Source organism: Schistocerca nitens, chromosome 5 (assembly GCF_023898315.1).
Source record: "Schistocerca nitens isolate TAMUIC-IGC-003100 chromosome 5, iqSchNite1.1, whole genome shotgun sequence".
Lineage (NCBI taxonomy): Eukaryota > Metazoa > Arthropoda > Insecta > Orthoptera > Acrididae > Schistocerca > Schistocerca nitens.
The window spans coordinates 814693649-814712412 of record NC_064618.1 but is presented as its reverse complement, the minus strand read 5'-3'; the positions used below and the strand labels follow the sequence as shown (position 1 = coordinate 814712412).

Below are 18764 nucleotides of genomic sequence, written 5' to 3'. Positions count from 1 at the left end.
ATATCACGATTTATTCGGAGGTATGTGACATACTACTGGATTTGCTTATCATGTCAGTATTTTCATGGAAGGTGTTGGATTTGCCTGACACCTTACAGACAGAGTAGAGCAAAGTTAACCATTGAAAGATAAAAAACAATTGTAGGATCTAAGAGAACCTTCTGAAAAATTTAGGAACAATATCCATTACGTAAATGATATGTCAAATGGAAGAGCAACTCAGACAGTTTTACCAAGAAACTTATAATTGTTCACTGTGAGCACCATTTGTCACACGGCACACATCAAGTCTACAGTCGAGTTCTTCGTAAACGTTAATAAGTGTGTCTTCAGTGATTGTAGCAACAGCTGATTCAATCCGGTTTCTTAATTCAGGGAGGTCTGCTGGTAGCTGAGGCACGTACACACGATCCTTGATGAAGTCCAAAGGAAAAAATCGCATGGCGTTAGGTCGGGTGAACGTAGAGACCATGCAAAGCAACCCCTGTCATTGGATCTCTTGCGGCCTAACCAGCGCTCGGCTATAGACCTGGTGTGTGCCGTGTCACAAATGGTGCTCACATTGAACATTTATGAGGTTCTTGGTAAATCTGATTGTGTTGCTCTTTCATTTGACATATCATTTATAGCTGTAAGTTTAATGTAATAAATATCATAAAACGTTAAAACCCCGATATTCATTTATGAACACCCTGTATGTTCCTGTTTAAACGTAGGGTAGCTAAGGCTATTCCAAATCAGCACCTGTAATCTGAATTTAACGGCTATACAGTTTCCAAGTAAAAAGTTGTAGTTGTATCATGTTCATTCAGGTACTATAGGAGAATCGTATTGAGAAATTTTTACCTATTTAGAATGTTCCAAACGGCTAGTTTGTTATCCGATATTAAATGCCCGAAGTTAGTCATTCACTGACTTTGAATGTACGCCCACATAAAAAAGAAGTATAATTTAGGTTTGAATTCTCTGCCAAATACATACAAATTGTCGCCAGGATATTCACTGAACAAAGACGAAGAGACAGGAACTGGCATGATAACATTTATGACAAACCGATCGCTCAACATGAATGCTGTGTAGAGCGATTCCCTAATTCATAAGCCCGCAAGATTTCAAATCCTAGAAAGGCAGTAGATGGTTATATTCTTTTTAAAATTCATTATGTTGGCACTAAGATCTTCGCGGCAACCGCTTCACATATTGCCTGGACTTTTCAGTTACGGGTACTTCAACCGACGGCTGTTTGATTTATCTTCCATAATTCTTTAAGAATGAGAGCGGCTCGTGCGCCATATGACGCTACGCTCCATATAGCCGCCCTCAAATGAAGATATATTTGCTGAGGCTCTGTGGGACCTTACTGCACAGCTCCCCCATTGGTTCATCCCTTGCGTGAATATCAATGCACGTGAAGTGCTTTCGGGATCCCCGACTAGCGATCTCTGGGTTCGAGCTCTCGAGAATCTCATTTTTTCAGATGCATTACGTCATCTGAACACGGGTCGGGCGCACTCTTCAACACTACTGCCGAGTCATTTTCTGCCACAAATCTCACGATATGCTCTCCTGCCATCTATTATATCGCTCAGTAGAACGTGATTGGCAATTTTCTCTGCATTGCGAAATCTCTGAATATATCCAGCAGGGCGCAAATGTAGCTCGCCAAAGCGCATATTCAGAAAGGGTAACTGGTCTTCAAGGCATCTACCAAGGACGTAGTCAAAGATTGGCCCAGGCAGTCATGACCCGTATACACTCCTGGAAATTGAAATAAGAACACCGTGAATTCATTGTCCCAGGAAGGGGAAACTTTATTGACACATTCCTGGGGTCAGATACATCACATGATCACACTGACAGAACCACAGGCACATAGACACAGGCAACAGAGCATGCACAATGTCGGCACTAGTACAGTGTATATCCACCTTTCGCAGCAATGCAGGCTGCTATTCTCCCATGGAGACGATCGTAGAGATGCTGGATGTAGTCCTGTGGAACGGCTTGCCTTGCCATTTCCACCTGGCGCCTCAGTTGGACCAGCGTTCGTGCTGGACGTGCAGACCGCGTGAGACGACGCTTCATCCAGTCCCAAACATGCTCAATGGGGGGCTGATCCGGAGATCTTGCTGGCCAGGGTAGTTGACTTACACCTTCTAGAGCACGTTGGGTGGCACGGGATACATGCGGACGTGCATTGTCCTGTTGGAACAGCAAGTTCCCTTGCCGGTCTAGGAATGGTAGAACGATGGGTTCGATGACGGTTTGGATGTACCGTGCACTATTCAGTGTCCCCTCGACGATCACCAGTGGTGTACGGCCAGTGTAGGAGATCGCTCCCCACACCATGATGCCGGGTGTTGGCCCTGTGTGCCTCGGTCGTATGCACTCCTGATTGTGGCGCTCACCTGCACGGCGCCAAACACGCATACGACCATCATTGGCTCCAAGGCAGAAGCGACTCTCATCGCTGAAGACGACACGTCTCCATTCGTCCCTCCATTCACGCCTGTCGCGACACCACTGGAGGCGGGCTGCACGATGTTGGGGCGTGAGCGGAAGACGGCCTAACGGTGTGCGGGACCGTAGCCCAGCTTCATGGAGACGGTTGCGAATGGTCCTCGCCGATACCCCAGCAGCAACAGTGTCCCTAATTTGCTGGGAAGTGGCGGTGCGGTCCCCTACGGCACTGCGTAGGATCCTACGGTCTTGGCGTGCATCCGTGCGTCGCTGCGGTCCGGTCCCAGGTCGACGGGCACGTGCACCTTCCGCCGACCACTGGCGACAACATCGATGTACTGTGGAGACCTCACGCCCCACGTGTTGAGCAATTCGGCGGTACGTCCACCCGGCCTCCCGTGTTAAAGACTGCGATGGAGCTCCGTATGCCACGGCAAACTGGCTGACACTGACGGCGGCGGTGCACAAATGCTGCGCAGCTAGCGCCATTCGACGGCCAACACCGCGGTTCCTGGTGTGTCCGCTGTGCCGTGCGTGTGATCATTGCTTGTACAGCCCTCTCGCAGTGTCCGGAGCAAGTATGGTGGGTCTGACACACCGGTGTCAATGTGTTCTTTTTTCCATTTCCAGGAGTGTATATCACCTAAATGAAGTCACTCATGACCTAGCTGCGGCGTAATGAAACTGAAAAGTATTTTGGTTTAGAGTTATACGATGAAAAAGGAAATTGGTTCAAATGACTCTGAGCACTATGGGACTTAACTTCTGAGGTCATCAGTCACCTGGAACTTAGATCTACTTAAACCTAACTAACCTAAGGACATCACACACATCCATGCCCGAGCCAGGATTCGAACCTGCGACTGCAGCGGTCGCGCCGTTCCAGACTGTAGCGCCTAGAACCGCTCGGCCACCCCTGCTGGCGATGAAAAAGAGATACGCACTATCTTTAGTTATCAAGGCCAATGATAAATTTATACTGGCGTTCAGAATTAAACAAACAAACGGCAGTTTTGCAAGGCTACGTTTATTTTGCCACAGATGAGATGGAATGAAATGATCGTATGACATTGTTGCCCGGGAGACCCCATGCGGGGTTGTTCGGCTGCCGTATTGCAAGTCCTTTTTAGCTGACGCCACTTCGGCGACTTGCGAGTCAATGATGATGAAAGACACACAACACCCAGTCATCTCGAGATAGAGAAAATTCCTGAACCCGCCGGGAATCGAAACCGCGACCCCGTGCACAGGAAGCGAGAACGCTACCGCAAGACCACGAGCTGCCACAAAACAGTATAAACAGGTGATAGTAAAGTAGAAACAATGTAAAGAATACACAACGTCAAAAACTGCAACATGAATGCCGGCCGTTGTAGCAGAGCTGTTCTAGGCGCTTTAGTCCGGATCCGCGCTGCTGCTGCGGTCGCAGGTTCGAATCCTGCCTCGGACACGCATATGTGTGATGTCCTTAGGTTAGTTAGGTTTAAATAGTTCCGAGTTTTGGGGACTAATGACCTCAGATGTTACATCCCATAGTGCTTAGAGCCATTTGAACCTTTTTTTTGTTTTTTTTTTTTTTTGCATCATGAATACCGGTAGATAAAAATGTTTTTCGTTTTTCTACAACAAAACAGATTTGCACACATAATTCAGAATTTTGTTAATATACTCACAAGGGAACCTCCCCATCGCACCCCCCTCAGATTTAGTTATAAGTTGGAACAGTGGATAGGCCTTGAAAAACTGAACACAGATTAATCGAGAAAACAGGAAGAAGTTGTGCGGAACTATGAAAAAAAGAAGTAAAATATACAAACTGAGTAGTCCATGTGCAAGATACGTAGTATCAAGGAAACTGTAAGCACAGAAGAGCCGTGGTCCCGTGGTTAGCGTGAGCAGCTCCGGAATGATAGGTCCTTGGTTCAAGTCTTCCCTCGAGTGAAAATTTTAATTTTTTTATTTTCAGACAATTATCACAGTTCAGACACTCACACATAATCAACTTCGCTCTCGAAAATTCCAGGACATGTTCAGATTTGCTTGGACATATGCAGCATTTGACGGTCTACACACGGAAAAATTTGAAAACGTTAAAAACATATGTTTTGACAGAGCACAGGGAAAACTGTGCGACTATGAAACTGTTGCATTCATTTGTTGCAGTTTATCTGACAAACTCTTATGTTTTCATCACTTTTTTGGGAGTGATTATCACATCCACTAGAAACCTAAATCGGGCAAGGTAGAAGAATCTTTTTACCCATTCGCAAAGTGTACAAGTTAGGTGGGTCGACAACATGTCATGTGACGCACATGTCGTCACCAGTGTCGTATAGAATATATCAGACGTATTTTTCTCTGGAGGAATCGGTTGACCTATGACCTTGCGATCAAATGTTTTCGGTTCTCATTGGAGATGCACGTGCTTTCGTCTCCTAATCGCACGGTTTTGTGGTGCGGTCGCAAAACACAGACACTAAACTTATTACAGTGAACAGGGACGTCAATGAACGAACGGACAGATCATAACTTTGCGAACATAAAGAAAGTAAAACTTTTCACTAGTGGGAAGACTTGAACCAAGGACCTCTCGTTGCGCAGTTGCCCACGCTAACCACGGGACCACGGCGCTCCTTGTCTCACATTATCCTTGATGTTGCCTATCTTGCGCATGGACTACTCAGTTTGTATATTTTGCTTATTTTTTTCATAGTTCCACACAACTTCTTCCTGTTTTCTCGATTGATCTGTGTTCAGTTTTTCAAGGCCTATCCACTGTGCCAACTTATAACTAAATCTGAGGGGGGTGCGATGGGCAGGTTCCCTTGTCAGTATGGGACGTGATCACCTGCGGCAGCAACACAGACCTGACAACGACGGGGCATGCTGTGAATGATGTCATCAGTCTCATGTTGAGGCAGTAACGGCCATTCTTCCTGCAGAGCTGCCCGCAGGTCTTGGAGAGTGGTTGATGGATGCTGACGTGATGCTCTATTAGATTTAAATCGAGAGAGCGAGTAGGCCATGCGATGAGTGCAGTGTCTTCCGTTTGCAAGAATATATCCACCATCTGCGCTCTATGAGGTCGAGAAGCATCGTCCACCAACACAGTGTCTGGGCCCACAGCACCTCGCAACGGCTGCAAGTGAAGTCGCAGGATCTTGTCACGATACCTAACAGCAGTTAAACCTTGCCAAGTCACCCGTACAGTTCCATGAAGAAGGGTTCCAGTGGTAAACATGATCCCTGCCCCCACACCATTAGGGATCCACCTCGATATCGGTCTCTTTCAGCAATGGGCCACTATACTTTTCGACTGTCCAGCTCCCATTCTATGGCCCTTCACTGCAGAGTCTGGTAGGCGTCTTCTCTGTGACATACTGCAACGTCTGTGACTTGAGTACACAGCGATTGCGGATGTAGGACTACCGTGAAAACTTTACCCCATTTTATAGGTGCCCTGACATCGTCGTTGGCGTGGTTGTCCGTTGACCGGAATGCCATCTTCCGTGCAGAACACGATCGTACGGACATCTGTTGGCAGTTAGTACGATTATGTAGTAAATTTGATTCAAAACGGGGAGATAACTGTTTGTTGCTTTAATTTTGGACGCCAATGTATCTACAGGGCTATTACAAATGATTGAAGCGATTTCATAAATTCACTGTAGCTCCAATCATTGACATATGGTCACGACACACTACAGATACGTAGAAAAACTCATAAAGTTTTGTTCGGCTGAAGCCACACTTCAGGTTTCTGCCGCCAGAGCGCTCGAGAGCGCAGTGAGACAAAATGGCGACAGGAGCCGAGAAAGCGTATGTCGTGCTGGAAATGCACTCACATCAGTCAGTCATAACAGTGCAACGACACTTCAGGACGAAGTTCAACAAAGATCCACCAACTGATAACTCCATTCGGCGATGGTATGCGCAGTTTAAAGCTTCTGGATGCCTCTGTAAGGGGAAATCAACGGGTCGGCCTGCAGTGAGCGAAGCAACGGTTGAACGCGTGCGGGAAAGTTTCACGCGTAGCCTGCGGAAGTCGACGAATAAAGCAAGCAGGGAGCTAAACGTACCACAGCCGACGGTTTGGAAAATCTTACGGAAAAGGCTAAAGCAGAAGCCTTACCGTTTACAATTGCTACAAGCCCTGACACCCGATGACAAAGTCAGGCGCTTTGAATTTTCGGCGCGGTTGCAACAGCTCATGGAAGAGGATGCGTTCAGTGCGAAACTTGTTTTCAGTGATGAAGCAACATTTTTTCTTATTGGTCAAGTGAACAGACACAATGTGCGAATCTGGGCGGTAGAGAATCCTCACGCATTCGCAATTCACCAAAAGATAACGTGTTTTGTGCAAACTCACGGTTTAAAGTTTACGGCCCCTTTTTCATCTGCGAAAAAAACGTTACAGGACATGTGTATCTGGACATGCTGGAAAATTGGCTCATGCCACAACTGGAGACCGACAGCGCCGACTTCATCTTTCAACAGGATGGTGCTCCACCGCACTTCCATGATGATGTTCGGCATTTCTTAAACAGGAGATTGGAAAACCGATGGATCGGTCGTGGTGGAGATCATGATCAGCAATTCATGTCATGACCTCCACGCTCTCCCGACTTAACCCCGTGCGATTTCTTTCTGTGGGGTTATGTGAAAGATTCAGTGTTTAAACCTCCTCTACCAAGAAACGTGCCAGAACTGCGAGCTCGCATCAACGATGCTTTCGAACTCATTGATGGGGACATGCTGCGCCGAGTGTGGGAGGAACTTGATTATCGGCTTGATGTCTGCCGAATCACTAAAGGGGCACATATCGAACATTTTTGAATGCCTAAAAAAACTTTTTGAGTTTTTGTATGTGTGTGCAAAGCATTGTGAAAATATCTCAAATAATAAAGTTATTGTAGAGCTGTGAAATCGTTTCAATCATTTGTAATAACCCTGTATACATGCATAGAACTACTGGCTTTCGCCCATCCCTATTTTAGCCAAAACCAATTGTTCGGCTTGCTTCAGCTGACTTGTTTTGTTAATTAGTTCAGCTCTTACTTATAGTTGGATCTAATGTAAGTACTACCGTTTTGTTCTGTGTGCTGTTCTAATAGTTTCGAATTGTGATAAGTTTGTACAAGAAAGAAGAGGAAAACAGATTTCGATCTATCTGCTGGGGTTATGATAAGTTGAAAAAATATACGGATTGTTATAAAGTCTAATTACCTATCTGCAGCAGTTTAATGTTGCACTTGAGTCGTTATTTAGAGGGCGGTAAGGCTTTTGTGCTACAACATTTCACTGTATCGCTAGGCGGCGGAGTGGTAAATAACATTACAAACAACATTTAATTAAAATTTGTGCATAAATATTTGTCTGTGTCACTCTGCAATAGCGGTCACCCACAAAAATATCACCCAAATGGCGATGGTTGCATTTATTTAAAACATTATCTCAATACATTATCAAAGTGTCGCTCCGTCTGTTTACTCGGGCGGTATTCAGTAACGAAAACCAGTTCTGGTATGGAACGATGGTGAGGGGTTTGTGGAGAGCGGAAGCGACGTGTGATGACAAAACAGTCTGTAGTTCGTTTGCTTCTAAATGTTCTTTTTTGCGTGCCGCTTGAATTTTTCCGTGGCGGGTGCGCTATGCTCCATCTTCCCCTGCCACCTCCCCCCTCTCCAGCCCTTTGTTCCACCATCTATTAACGCTCTTGTCATACTATAAAAGCCAGAATCACATGCACCGTTAAATCTTAAAATATGCTAGCATTCATGCACAATGAAATGACTGAACACCCACAATGGAAGGAGAAACGTGCAATGTCAGAATTCAGTCTTTTGTAGTGAGCCTTCTTACGTGAAGATCATTAACGCTATAAACCATGAGAGAATTAGGCTTGCCACGGGCGCCTACAGGACCAGCCCCAACACCAGTGACTGTGCTGGGGCTGGCGAACCCCCACTTACGATCCGAGGGCAGTTCTTCATGGTGCTTCAGGTGTGAAAGTTCCTCGCTGCTCCCAGTTCACCAGCACACCGTACCGTTCGTTGTTCGTTCAGCTATGGAACGCCTCTGTACGAATAGTCCCCGGCAACTACAACGTTTGGCATCCGCATGAAGTCTTAACTAGCTTCATTGGGCGTGGAGCAGCTTCAACCCCAAATCCAGGGTTTTAACCGCCTGCCATGCTGGTTACCGCAGAGATTCAGAGTAATTTTAGATTTAGTGGAGTACAGGAGAAGTTGTACTCCTGCACATGTCTTTAATACACAATTTTACGACTTTATAACTGACCACCACAGCACTGTAGATGTCTTCACGGATGGGTATACAGAGGGGGGACTCCGTTGGTAGTTCTACTGTTTTCCCTGATTCTGTTTTCAAGATCCGACTGCCTGAACAAGTTACTGTCTTTGACGCGGAATTATCCGCGATCTTATGGTCACTGGAGCAAACGAGACATGTTTCGAGTGCTACATTCCTTGTCTCAAAAAAATGGTTCAAATGGCTCTGAGCACTATGGGACTTAACATCTGAGGTCATCAGTCCCCTAGAACTTAGAACTGCTTCAACCTAACTAATCTAAGGACATCACATACATCCATGCCCGAGGCAGAATTCGAACCTGTGGCAGTAGCGGTCGGCGATTAAGCTCTGTTCTACGTCTTAGTTAATCACAGTCTCTGAAAATCTCCGTAACGGGATCTCAGTGACCTACCCATTGTCCATTAAAAGTCTACGTGATTTGTTATTGGACATTTCGGAGAAAGTGGCTGTGCTCCATTCAGTCGTTTGGATCTACTCTACATCATTTCTTCGAAAGCCACCTGACGGAGTGTGGCGGAGGGTACATCTGGTACCAGTAACTGATACCCTTGTCCCTGTTCGCTAGCGAATGGCGCGTGGGAAGAATGAATATCGATAAGCCTTCGTAGTAGCTCAGATTTCTCGAATTCTCTCGTTGTGGTAATTTCACGAGATGTATGTGGGAGGAATTAGTTTGTTGTCCGACTCTACGCGGAAAGTACTCTCCCGAAATAAGGTGGTGCACAACGCCTCTTCTGTAGCGTACATCACTGGAGCTCGTTGAACATCTTTGAAACGCTCTCGCGCCGACTAAACGATCCCGTGACGAAACGCGCCGCTATTTATTGGATCTTCTCAGTCTCTTCTATCTGTCCTACCTGGTAAGGATCCCAGATTGATTTAAAATATTGAAGACTCGGTCGATCAAGGGCTTTGTAAGCCAATTCTTTCGTGGATGAGTTACATTTACCTAAGATTTAGTGTGGCATCCACTTTTCTTGTTGTTTGTTTATGTGCTCATTCAGCTTAAGATCCCTCTGGATAGTTAGGGCTAGATATTGCACGGTAGATACTGTTTTCAGCGATATGTCATCAAAATGGTTCAAATGGCTCTGAGCACTATGGGACTCAACTGTTGAGGTCATTAGTCCCCTAGAACTTAGAACTAGTTAAACCTAACTAACCTAACGACATCACAAACATCCATGCCCGAGGCAGGATTCGAACCTGCGACCGTAGCGGTCTTGCGGTTCCAGACTGCAGCGCCTTTAACCGCACGGCCACTTCGGCCGGCTATGTCATCAATAGCGTAGTTATACAATACTGGATTTCGTTTCCTGTGTACACGCAGTATGTCACATTAACTCACGTTCAAGGTCATCTGCCATGGCCTGCACCATTCAGCAATCCTCTGTGGGTCATTTTACAAATCGAAACTTTCTTCTGGCGTTGCTGCTTTCTTATGCACAATCGCATCACCAGCGAACATTCCTACAGAGCTTTCGACGCTTTCTACTAGATCATGTATACATACTGTAAACAGTAACGGGGTACTCCCAAAATTGTCGTTACATCTGTCGACTTTGTTCCCTTAAGAGCGACGTGTTAAGTTCTGTCTGCAAGGAGGTCTTGAATCCAGTCAGAAATCTAGCCCGATACTCGGTAAGCTCGTACTTTTTTCACTGAACGGCAGTGCAGGTCGGTGTGAAATGCCTTCCCGAAGTCAAGGAACGCGACGTCAACTTGAGCAAAGTTACCTACAGCGCTCTCAGGGAGCAAATGCGAGTTGCGTTTCGCCAGATTTTTGTTTGCCGAATCCATACTGATTTTTATAGAGGAGACTTCCGTAATCCAACAACAACATAGATCTTGGAATGGTACGTCTGGCGGTATACGCAAGTCGTTTGATAACAGCAGAAGATATTTTGCACCAGTAATTCTGTTTCGTAGTACTGAAGGTCGTTGGCAGTAGCAAAGAGTTCGTAGTAGAAGAGATATGTTTCACAGCCGCTAAAAGGAACAATTGCTGAAAGGTCCTGAGGTACCTGTTTATGAGCACTTGTATAGTGGACTTTTATGTCTTGTCCTGGTCCATACTACGGCGACTGAAATATGGAATACTGCTTTAGCACAGTATGCTTTTTTAGCACAGCGTGCAGTATTTAGATGGCTGTACTTATACCCGCTTGACGCGGCTGCGCTGAAATCAATATCCATGAAGCACACGTGATGCCAGGTTGTAGCTTGTTGCACGCCAGTCATGACATTACAATTGTAATGGTCAAGGTGTATTACAGATCAGTTGTGTTGTCTCCACACGGTATACCGTACAAGCGACGCTTTGGCACACGGATCTGCCTGTGGCCGCCGCTGGTGAAGTTTCAGGATAACGTGACGTCACACGTGCCAGCGCTCGTCGCCTCCGAGCTGAGGACACGCAGGGGTGGCAGCAGCGGCTCTTCCCGTGGGGCGGATGGGAGTGGCCGGTAAGTTACCCCAGCGAGGGTCGGTGGATGGACCGGGGGCGGTGCGAGCTGCCGAAGCATTCCCGTTGCTCGCTCGGCGAACTCCCCCAGGGGCGGGCAGTACGAATCGAAAGGGAAACTGGGGCAGCACGTGCCACAAGACGGGGGCCCCAGTGGGCGCCTTTTGCAACGACACGGTGCGTGCCGGGCACTCCAAAGAGGCTGTTTTTACAACTGTATAGAAGGCACCTTCCACGAGAATAACTGCGTTCCCTTAGGAGAAATTGGTACGTATTACTATATATTACTCTTTCAACGATTTGGCTATGTCACATTAATACTCTTCTCCTACTCTAAACCTATTCTGTCTTCTCCCAAACTGTGGGTCACAAGTCTGTGTTATGAAGATCTGAAAATGACAACAAAGTCTGTCCAAATCGGTTCTTTGTAAATAAAGAAATATTTATGTGGTCTTAGCTTTAGAATGTTTTTACCAAGTGAAACAGATCGCTCCTTCCAATTTCTCAGCCGGAGAAATTTCAGTCATTTAGTTACGCGTAACAAACTTCTTGTTTGTTATTATACGAATTCCATCGTCATCATCTTCGTTTAAAATATTATGGTAGTGTCCTTCAGTATCTTCTGGAGAGTTCCATGACGTAGAATTTGCACGAAGTGTTCTGTCCAACTTTCACGATATTTTTGGATTCTTCCATTCATTTAAAATGTTTATTCGATGCCACAAACAGTCGTCAAGCCACAGTCACTAAAAGAACGAAATTTTTAAAAGGCTAAATAACTATTTCGACGAGCTGAGTCACCATTTTGAAATGTAGTTACAAACCTGGAAAACTGCATTAATATTTGCAGTTACACTTCTTTCAAATATAACGAAACATACACTAAAACCAGCAAACTTAAGCGAAGGCAGCAGAATCGGGTCACAAGAGGTCATGACAATTTCTGGTTGATCAGTCGCTTCGCACCTTAGTGCAGCGTAAATGAAAACTGCATCGGGATCTACACTGAATTAAAGTGTGAAGTGACTGATCAACCAAAAATTCTCGTGACGCCTTGTGATCCGTATCTGCGGCCTTTGCTTCAGTTTACTGGTTTTAGTGTATTTTTCGTAATATTTGAAAGAAGTGTGGTCGCAATTAATAACGCACTTTTTCAGGTTTGTGATTAGATTTGAAAATGACGACACAGTGCGTCGAAACTAGTTATGGAACCTTTTAAAAAATTCATTGTATTAGTGACTGTGGATTGACGATCGTGTGTGGTGTCAAACATTTTAAATTTCATTCAGTCGCACGCTTTGATGACAGTTATGTCGAAATACACAGTCTTTCATTCATGTCGAAAATATTTAATTCTGTTATAGTAATAACTCTTCTGTTTCCAATAATATGTCTTCTTGTACAACCGAGGAAGCTGGCGCACTGGTTTGCACAATGGACTCGCATTCGGAAGAACGACGTTTGAAATCCGGGTCCCGCCTTCCACATTTAAGTTTTTCGTGATTTTACTAAATCATTCCATGCAAACGTCGAAATGATTCCTATAAAAGGTCACAGCCGATTTACTTCCGCATCTTCGCACCATTATGGACTTGCACTCCGCCTGTAATAGCCTCGGTGTCGACGGAACGATAAATACTAACATACGTTCCTTCATTTCTCCTTGTGCATCCATTCTTCTTCCTCAAAAAACCTCATCCCTGCTCTTTGAATTTTTACTTTTTTAAATTTATATTTACATTTTTAGTGATAAAGCAGCTTGAACTTGCTTAGGATATTACTGGAACCACCATCACTTTATATAATTTCATGGTTGTTTCTTTTTTACTTAAAGCGTCTTTGTTATGCTAACTGTACAAGAGACAAATAGGAATCTGGGCATTTTATTTTCAGTGTCAGAGTCAAAATCAATTCTTATAGCACAGTCTAAGTGGCAGATACGAGAGATTTGTTCTAAAACCAAATTCTCTCACATAATTTTTGGTTTGACTGGATATTTTCCTCGGAAGGTATTATTTTCATTTTATTACTAGTAACTTTTTAAATGTATATGAAAAACAATGATCGAAAATACATAATGACTGAAAAATGCGTGTATGCTACGATATTCTAGAATGTCTTTCACACTGAAACTTCAGCTCAGCCGAAAATACTGCCACGAACTATTAAAACTGAACTGTCTGTGTGAAGCGCTAATTAACGGGAACATCCATACCGATGCACCCACATCACACGAGCGATAGCGACATATTGGTACTGCTGACAGTATCGCAAACAAATTTGACGTTCAGCGTGCGTACAGATTGAATAACAACTCGAAGACAGATAAAGATTTTATTTTACTCGTGGGTACATCTTAACCTTCTGCTGCTCCATGATTATCGAACGATGCATGACGCCAAGGAAAAGAACGAACTTTAAAAACGCCATCAAACATTATGGACACAGGATTCTCACATATGACAGACTAAAAGTGCATATCATTGACGCCGCAAACTCTACAACATTTTCATCACATTGGACGCGCGGAGTGGCCGCGCGGTTTGAGGCGCCTTGTCACGGATTGCGCGGCCCCTCCTGCCGGTGGTTCGAGTCCTCCCTTTGGTATGGATGTGTGTGTTGTTCTTAGCATAAGTTAATTTAAGTTGGTTTAAGTACTATGAAAGTCTAGGGACCGATGACCTCTGCAGTTTGGTCCCTTAGGAATTCACACACATTCGAACATTTCGATCACGTTGGACCTCATTGGTGGCGCTCACAATAACTAGTTATTTCAGTTAATATCTTGTTTATTACAGTGACACTGGCTCAAAAAATATACAGAATGTATCATAAAAGCGAAAACTCACCCCGTTGAAAGCATACGATGCTGTTATTGTTATTGTCGTGTTTTCAGTCCGAAAGACTAATCTATGCAGCTCTCCATGCTACTCTATCCTGTGCAAGACTCTTCATTTCCGAATGAATGTAACCTACTTCCTTTTGAGCATTCATACTGTATACATCTCTTCGCCTCCCTCTACAGTTTTTACCTCCCTACTAAATTGGTGATCCCTTGATGCCTCAGAATTTGTCCTATCAACCCATACCCTCTTTTAGTCACATTACGCCACAAATTTCTTTTCTCGCTAGTTCTATTCATTAGCTCCTGATTGGTTACATGTTCTACCCATCTAGTCTTCAACCTTCTCCTGTGGCACCATATATCAAAAGCTTCTCTTCTCTTCTTGTGCGAACCGTTTATCGTCCACTTTTCACTTTCATATGAGGCTACACAGCAGACAAATACCTTGAGAGAAGACTTCCTAACAATGTAATCTATATTCCATGTTAACAAATTTCTCTTCTGTTGTGTTCGCCTGGTGTGGGGGACAAGAAATTGTTCACGTAGATTTGATGGGACAAAGTCCATTCAAGAAAAGAGAATACATGTACTCCGGCGTGTGGTTTAGTACAACGTAAGTATTAATCTCTTGACAAAGACAATTACTTCTTGAATAAAGAAGAAATAGTACTGAAAAGAGAACGTCTTCTAGAATAGTAAAAGACCAATAATATTTATAGGGTGGCCGAAGACCTGGACGAGACAGTCACTGCTTGCGGAAGAACGAATGAATATAAATGTGGTCTAAGGCTGCAGGTCTTTAAGAAGAATGCAAACACTGCTAGAAAATAGCACTAACTAGTAAATACACATAGCAAAATCATAGCCAATTCAAGTCTTGACGTGACAGTCTAAAGTTAAGTTTCTGTACACTTACAAACCGTAGAAGGGCAGATCAGTTCCGAAGTTGCATTATAATGAAATACAGTCTAGTCCAGGGTAGAAACAAAGAAAAATCGTTCTAGTCCACTAGCGGATCACTGACACAAACCACAACGGCGTCGTTGGGTCGGCTCTAAAGAGATTTCCTGATTGATGAAATGCAGAAGCATTCGGAGCCCGGCCCAGGAAGCTCACTTGGAGTGAACTGACTGCCCTGTGATAGTGTGCAAGTCTAAGGACAGCCCTCGGCGCCAGAATACATTCGGTCTTGCTTCCTCTCATGTGGCCGGTGGCACAAATAAGAGGTCCGTGGCGCCAGCTTCCTGTGAAGGTACTTTCTTCCCCGTCTGGTCGTCGAGTTTATCATGGCAGCCCCCCAGTGCATCTTACAGGCAAGCAGGCTGCCATCACAACTTGGATGTCGTTTAGGTTTCTTTTAGCGTTGGCGCAAGGCCTACCCACAGCATCGTCTCCAAAAACGATTTTCCTGCCATGGCCAGTCCACTTTTTTATATCCTCTCTGCTTCGGCCATCACCATTTTATATGGCCAAATAGCAAAACTCATCTACTACTTTCAGTGTCTAATTTCTTAACCCAATCCTCACAGCATCACCTAATTTAATTCCATTACATCCCACTATCCTTTTTTTGCTTGCATTTGTGTTCGTTTTATATCCTCCTTTTAAGACGCTGTCCATTTCATTCAGCTGCTCGTCCAAGTCCTTTGTTCTTACTGATAGAGTTACAGTAAAAATGGCAAAACTCAATTTTTTTGTTTCTTCTCCGTGAACTTAATTCCTTCTCCAATTTCTTCTTTGGGTTCCTTAAGTGTTTGCTCCATGTACACGTGCGCTGATAGGAAGCTAAAAGTTTAAAAGAACTTCAAGAAATCTGTAAAACAAAAAATTTGAAGACCTCTTCTGAATTTAATAAATAACGATTTATTAATCTTATTCAAAATAAAAATGGTAATATTAATAATGACAATGCAATAAACGATAATTATTTTCAAAAGCTTGCAGCAAATAATATCAAGAAATTAAAAAAAAGTCATCAGAAAATTTTTTCATGTTATAAAAATGGTTCAAATGGCTCTGGGCATATGGGACTTAACAGCTGTGGTCATCAGTCCCCTAGAACGTAGAACTACTTCAACCTAACTAACCTAAGGACATCACACACATCCATGCCCGAGGCAGGATTCGAACCTGCGACCGTAGCAGTCGCGCGGTTCCGGACTGCGCGCCTAGAACCGCGAGACCACCGCAGCCGGCTTTCATGTTATAACTTTTTAAATCTCGATATTAACGAATTTAAAACTTGACGAATTTAAAACTAGAAAAATTAAAAGAAAAGCTTCAACTGTTAAGTCTAGAATAATTACTTACGAAATTAATAACAATAATTACATTTTAGAAGAAGAAAAATGTTTTGCGAAATTAAAGAAGAAATAATTACTAAATTTAAAAATATTTTTATACGAAGGAGAAAATTAGAGGTAATATGAGACTTTACTGCAGTTATAAGAGACACAAAGAAATACAAGAATTTAGTTTTAAAACAAATAACGAAGTTTTGTTATGACCGACATACGTAGAACACTATCACCATGTATCAACAAATTAAGTATTAACTGAAACGGAAGAAATCTAAGAAAACACTCGGGTTGGGCTTTATATTCCATAAATAGTTTAGAATTATGTGTTAATAGGAACAATCTAATTTCTGGTTCTTCATATATCGATTTACCAAAAGAAACTAAAGATGCAGAAGCAGTAATTAACATTGAAGATAAAGCCAGTAATGTTTTCCATATTCAATAAAATCCCCTTTATATCCAGCAGACCATGACACATAAAAGTTAATAATTATAAAACCGATGATCCAGAAATATATGAAATTTTTCAAAAAGAAAAGAAATCATTTTCCTTTAGTATTAATAGAAATTGTAAAATTTGAAAAGAAATTGAATATTTCAATTAATGATTTTCCTTATGATGAAAAATTTACTATAAAAAAACGAACAAGGAAAACATATTAACTTTCTTTTAATTCGAAATTAAATAATTCTCACTGTGGTGGATAGAAGGCCTGCCTAGATTAATTAGTTCCCAAACTACTAGATTTATATCAAAAATTTTTCTTTGTGGTAGATGTTTAATATGTTTTAATTCTCAAGAAATATTTAACATCGACTGTAAGGAACAAATATGTAAAAATAAATATGTCTCTAAAATGAGACTGAATTAAGTTTAATAATTGTAATTTTTTATTTAACAGTACTTTTTGTAATTTACATTCATCATTAACATGTTCAATATTTTTAGTTTTAACCACATCAATTTTGCTGTATTGGGATTGTGAAGCTCTTCGGATTGAAAAACAGTAAATCTAAATATTGAGAGTTTTTATATAAAAAAACATTTAAAATTCCCTTTTGGTTTCCATTGCGCCAGGATCCGCTAATGATAACTACCATTGGAGTACATCATAAAGTGCCAAATGGAACTATTAAAAAAATCTCATACAGTAGAGAAATTAATCGTTTTTACGCTATTGCTTAACATAATGTAAAATAGTACGTGAGAAAAGTGGGAACAAAAATCTATTTAGGAACCAGTACGCTACCAACACATTATAGAAATCTAACAGTAACTGTACATTTTGCATGAAGATAGCATAAAGATTTTTTCTTTATTTTATGTACTCAATTATTAAATAGTATTAAAAATAAAACAATTGAAATGCCGTGTGCACTAGTTATAGTTGTGCAATTCATGCACAGTAATATTATCTGTGGTAGGCATGTAAAAATATGTGATCAGGTTGTTATATCTTTCATTTGTACTGTGATTGTACAGATATGCAGACTGTTATGGGAATTGTTTCCTCCTGGTATATTGCAGATCGGAAGATGTCAGCTAGATGTTGTCAAAACTGGTCATTCAGCAAATAAAAATATTTGAAGAAACGGTCTTGGCTGTAAAAATTCTTACTTGTCCAAAATATCAGATCGCTCCTGGCAACATGTGCAACTTATACAAGTCATTTGTGTCTAGTATCCCGTGTATAATAATACGCAATAGGTGGTCGTGGTGTTGGGAACACGAATGGTAAGACAGGAATATAGAAAACTAGTAGGAAGTTCTTAAAATCTTCAACAAGAACAGAAAGTTGCGGCTTCAGTGAGTTTATAAATTCTTATAGAGGGAACAGGTAGCTGAAAGAAGATCTTGTAGAATCCTGGGCAAGTGCCTCATTGACTCAGCCTCCTTTCTCGGTAGCTCTCTCTGACAGCAATTACAAGGTATTAAATACCATCTGACTGAAAAGAAAACCCAATAAACTGGAGAAAAACAAAAGAAATTGCTCTAACGAGGTTGAAAGACGCATGAAATCCACACGAATTAGATGTAATTAAATAGATTAGTACGAAAAGATTAAGTATACCCAGATAAATATAGTTTTTCCACATACACTCCTGGAAATGGAAAAAAGAACACATTGACACCGGTGTGTCAGACCCACCATACTTGCTCCGGACACTGCGAGAGGGCTGTACAAGCAATGATCACACGCACGGCACAGCGGACACACCACGAACCGCGGTGTTGGCCGTCGAATGGCGCTAGCTGCGCAGCATTTGTGCACCGCCGCCGTCAGTGTCAGCCAGTTTGCCGTGGCATACAGAGCTCCATCGCAGTCTTTAACACTGGTAGCATGCCGCGACAGCGTGGACG

The 18764-nt window shown here is 42.9% G+C and overlaps 1 protein-coding gene across 1 annotated transcript in view; it reads right to left on the bottom strand.

The window, feature by feature from the left end:
* Window positions 1-12932, bottom strand: part of LOC126260737 (atrial natriuretic peptide receptor 1-like) — a 506740-nt gene extending 493808 nt beyond the window's left edge. Inside the window, exons 1-2 of the mRNA XM_049958075.1 lie at window positions 12905-12932; window positions 11268-11510 (exon numbers count right to left, since the gene is read on the bottom strand). Coding sequence (XP_049814032.1) covers window positions 11268-11510; window positions 12905-12932 — 271 coding nt within the window. The remainder of the gene's footprint in view (window positions 1-11267; window positions 11511-12904) is intronic.
* Window positions 12933-18764: the final 5832 nt, after the last annotated feature.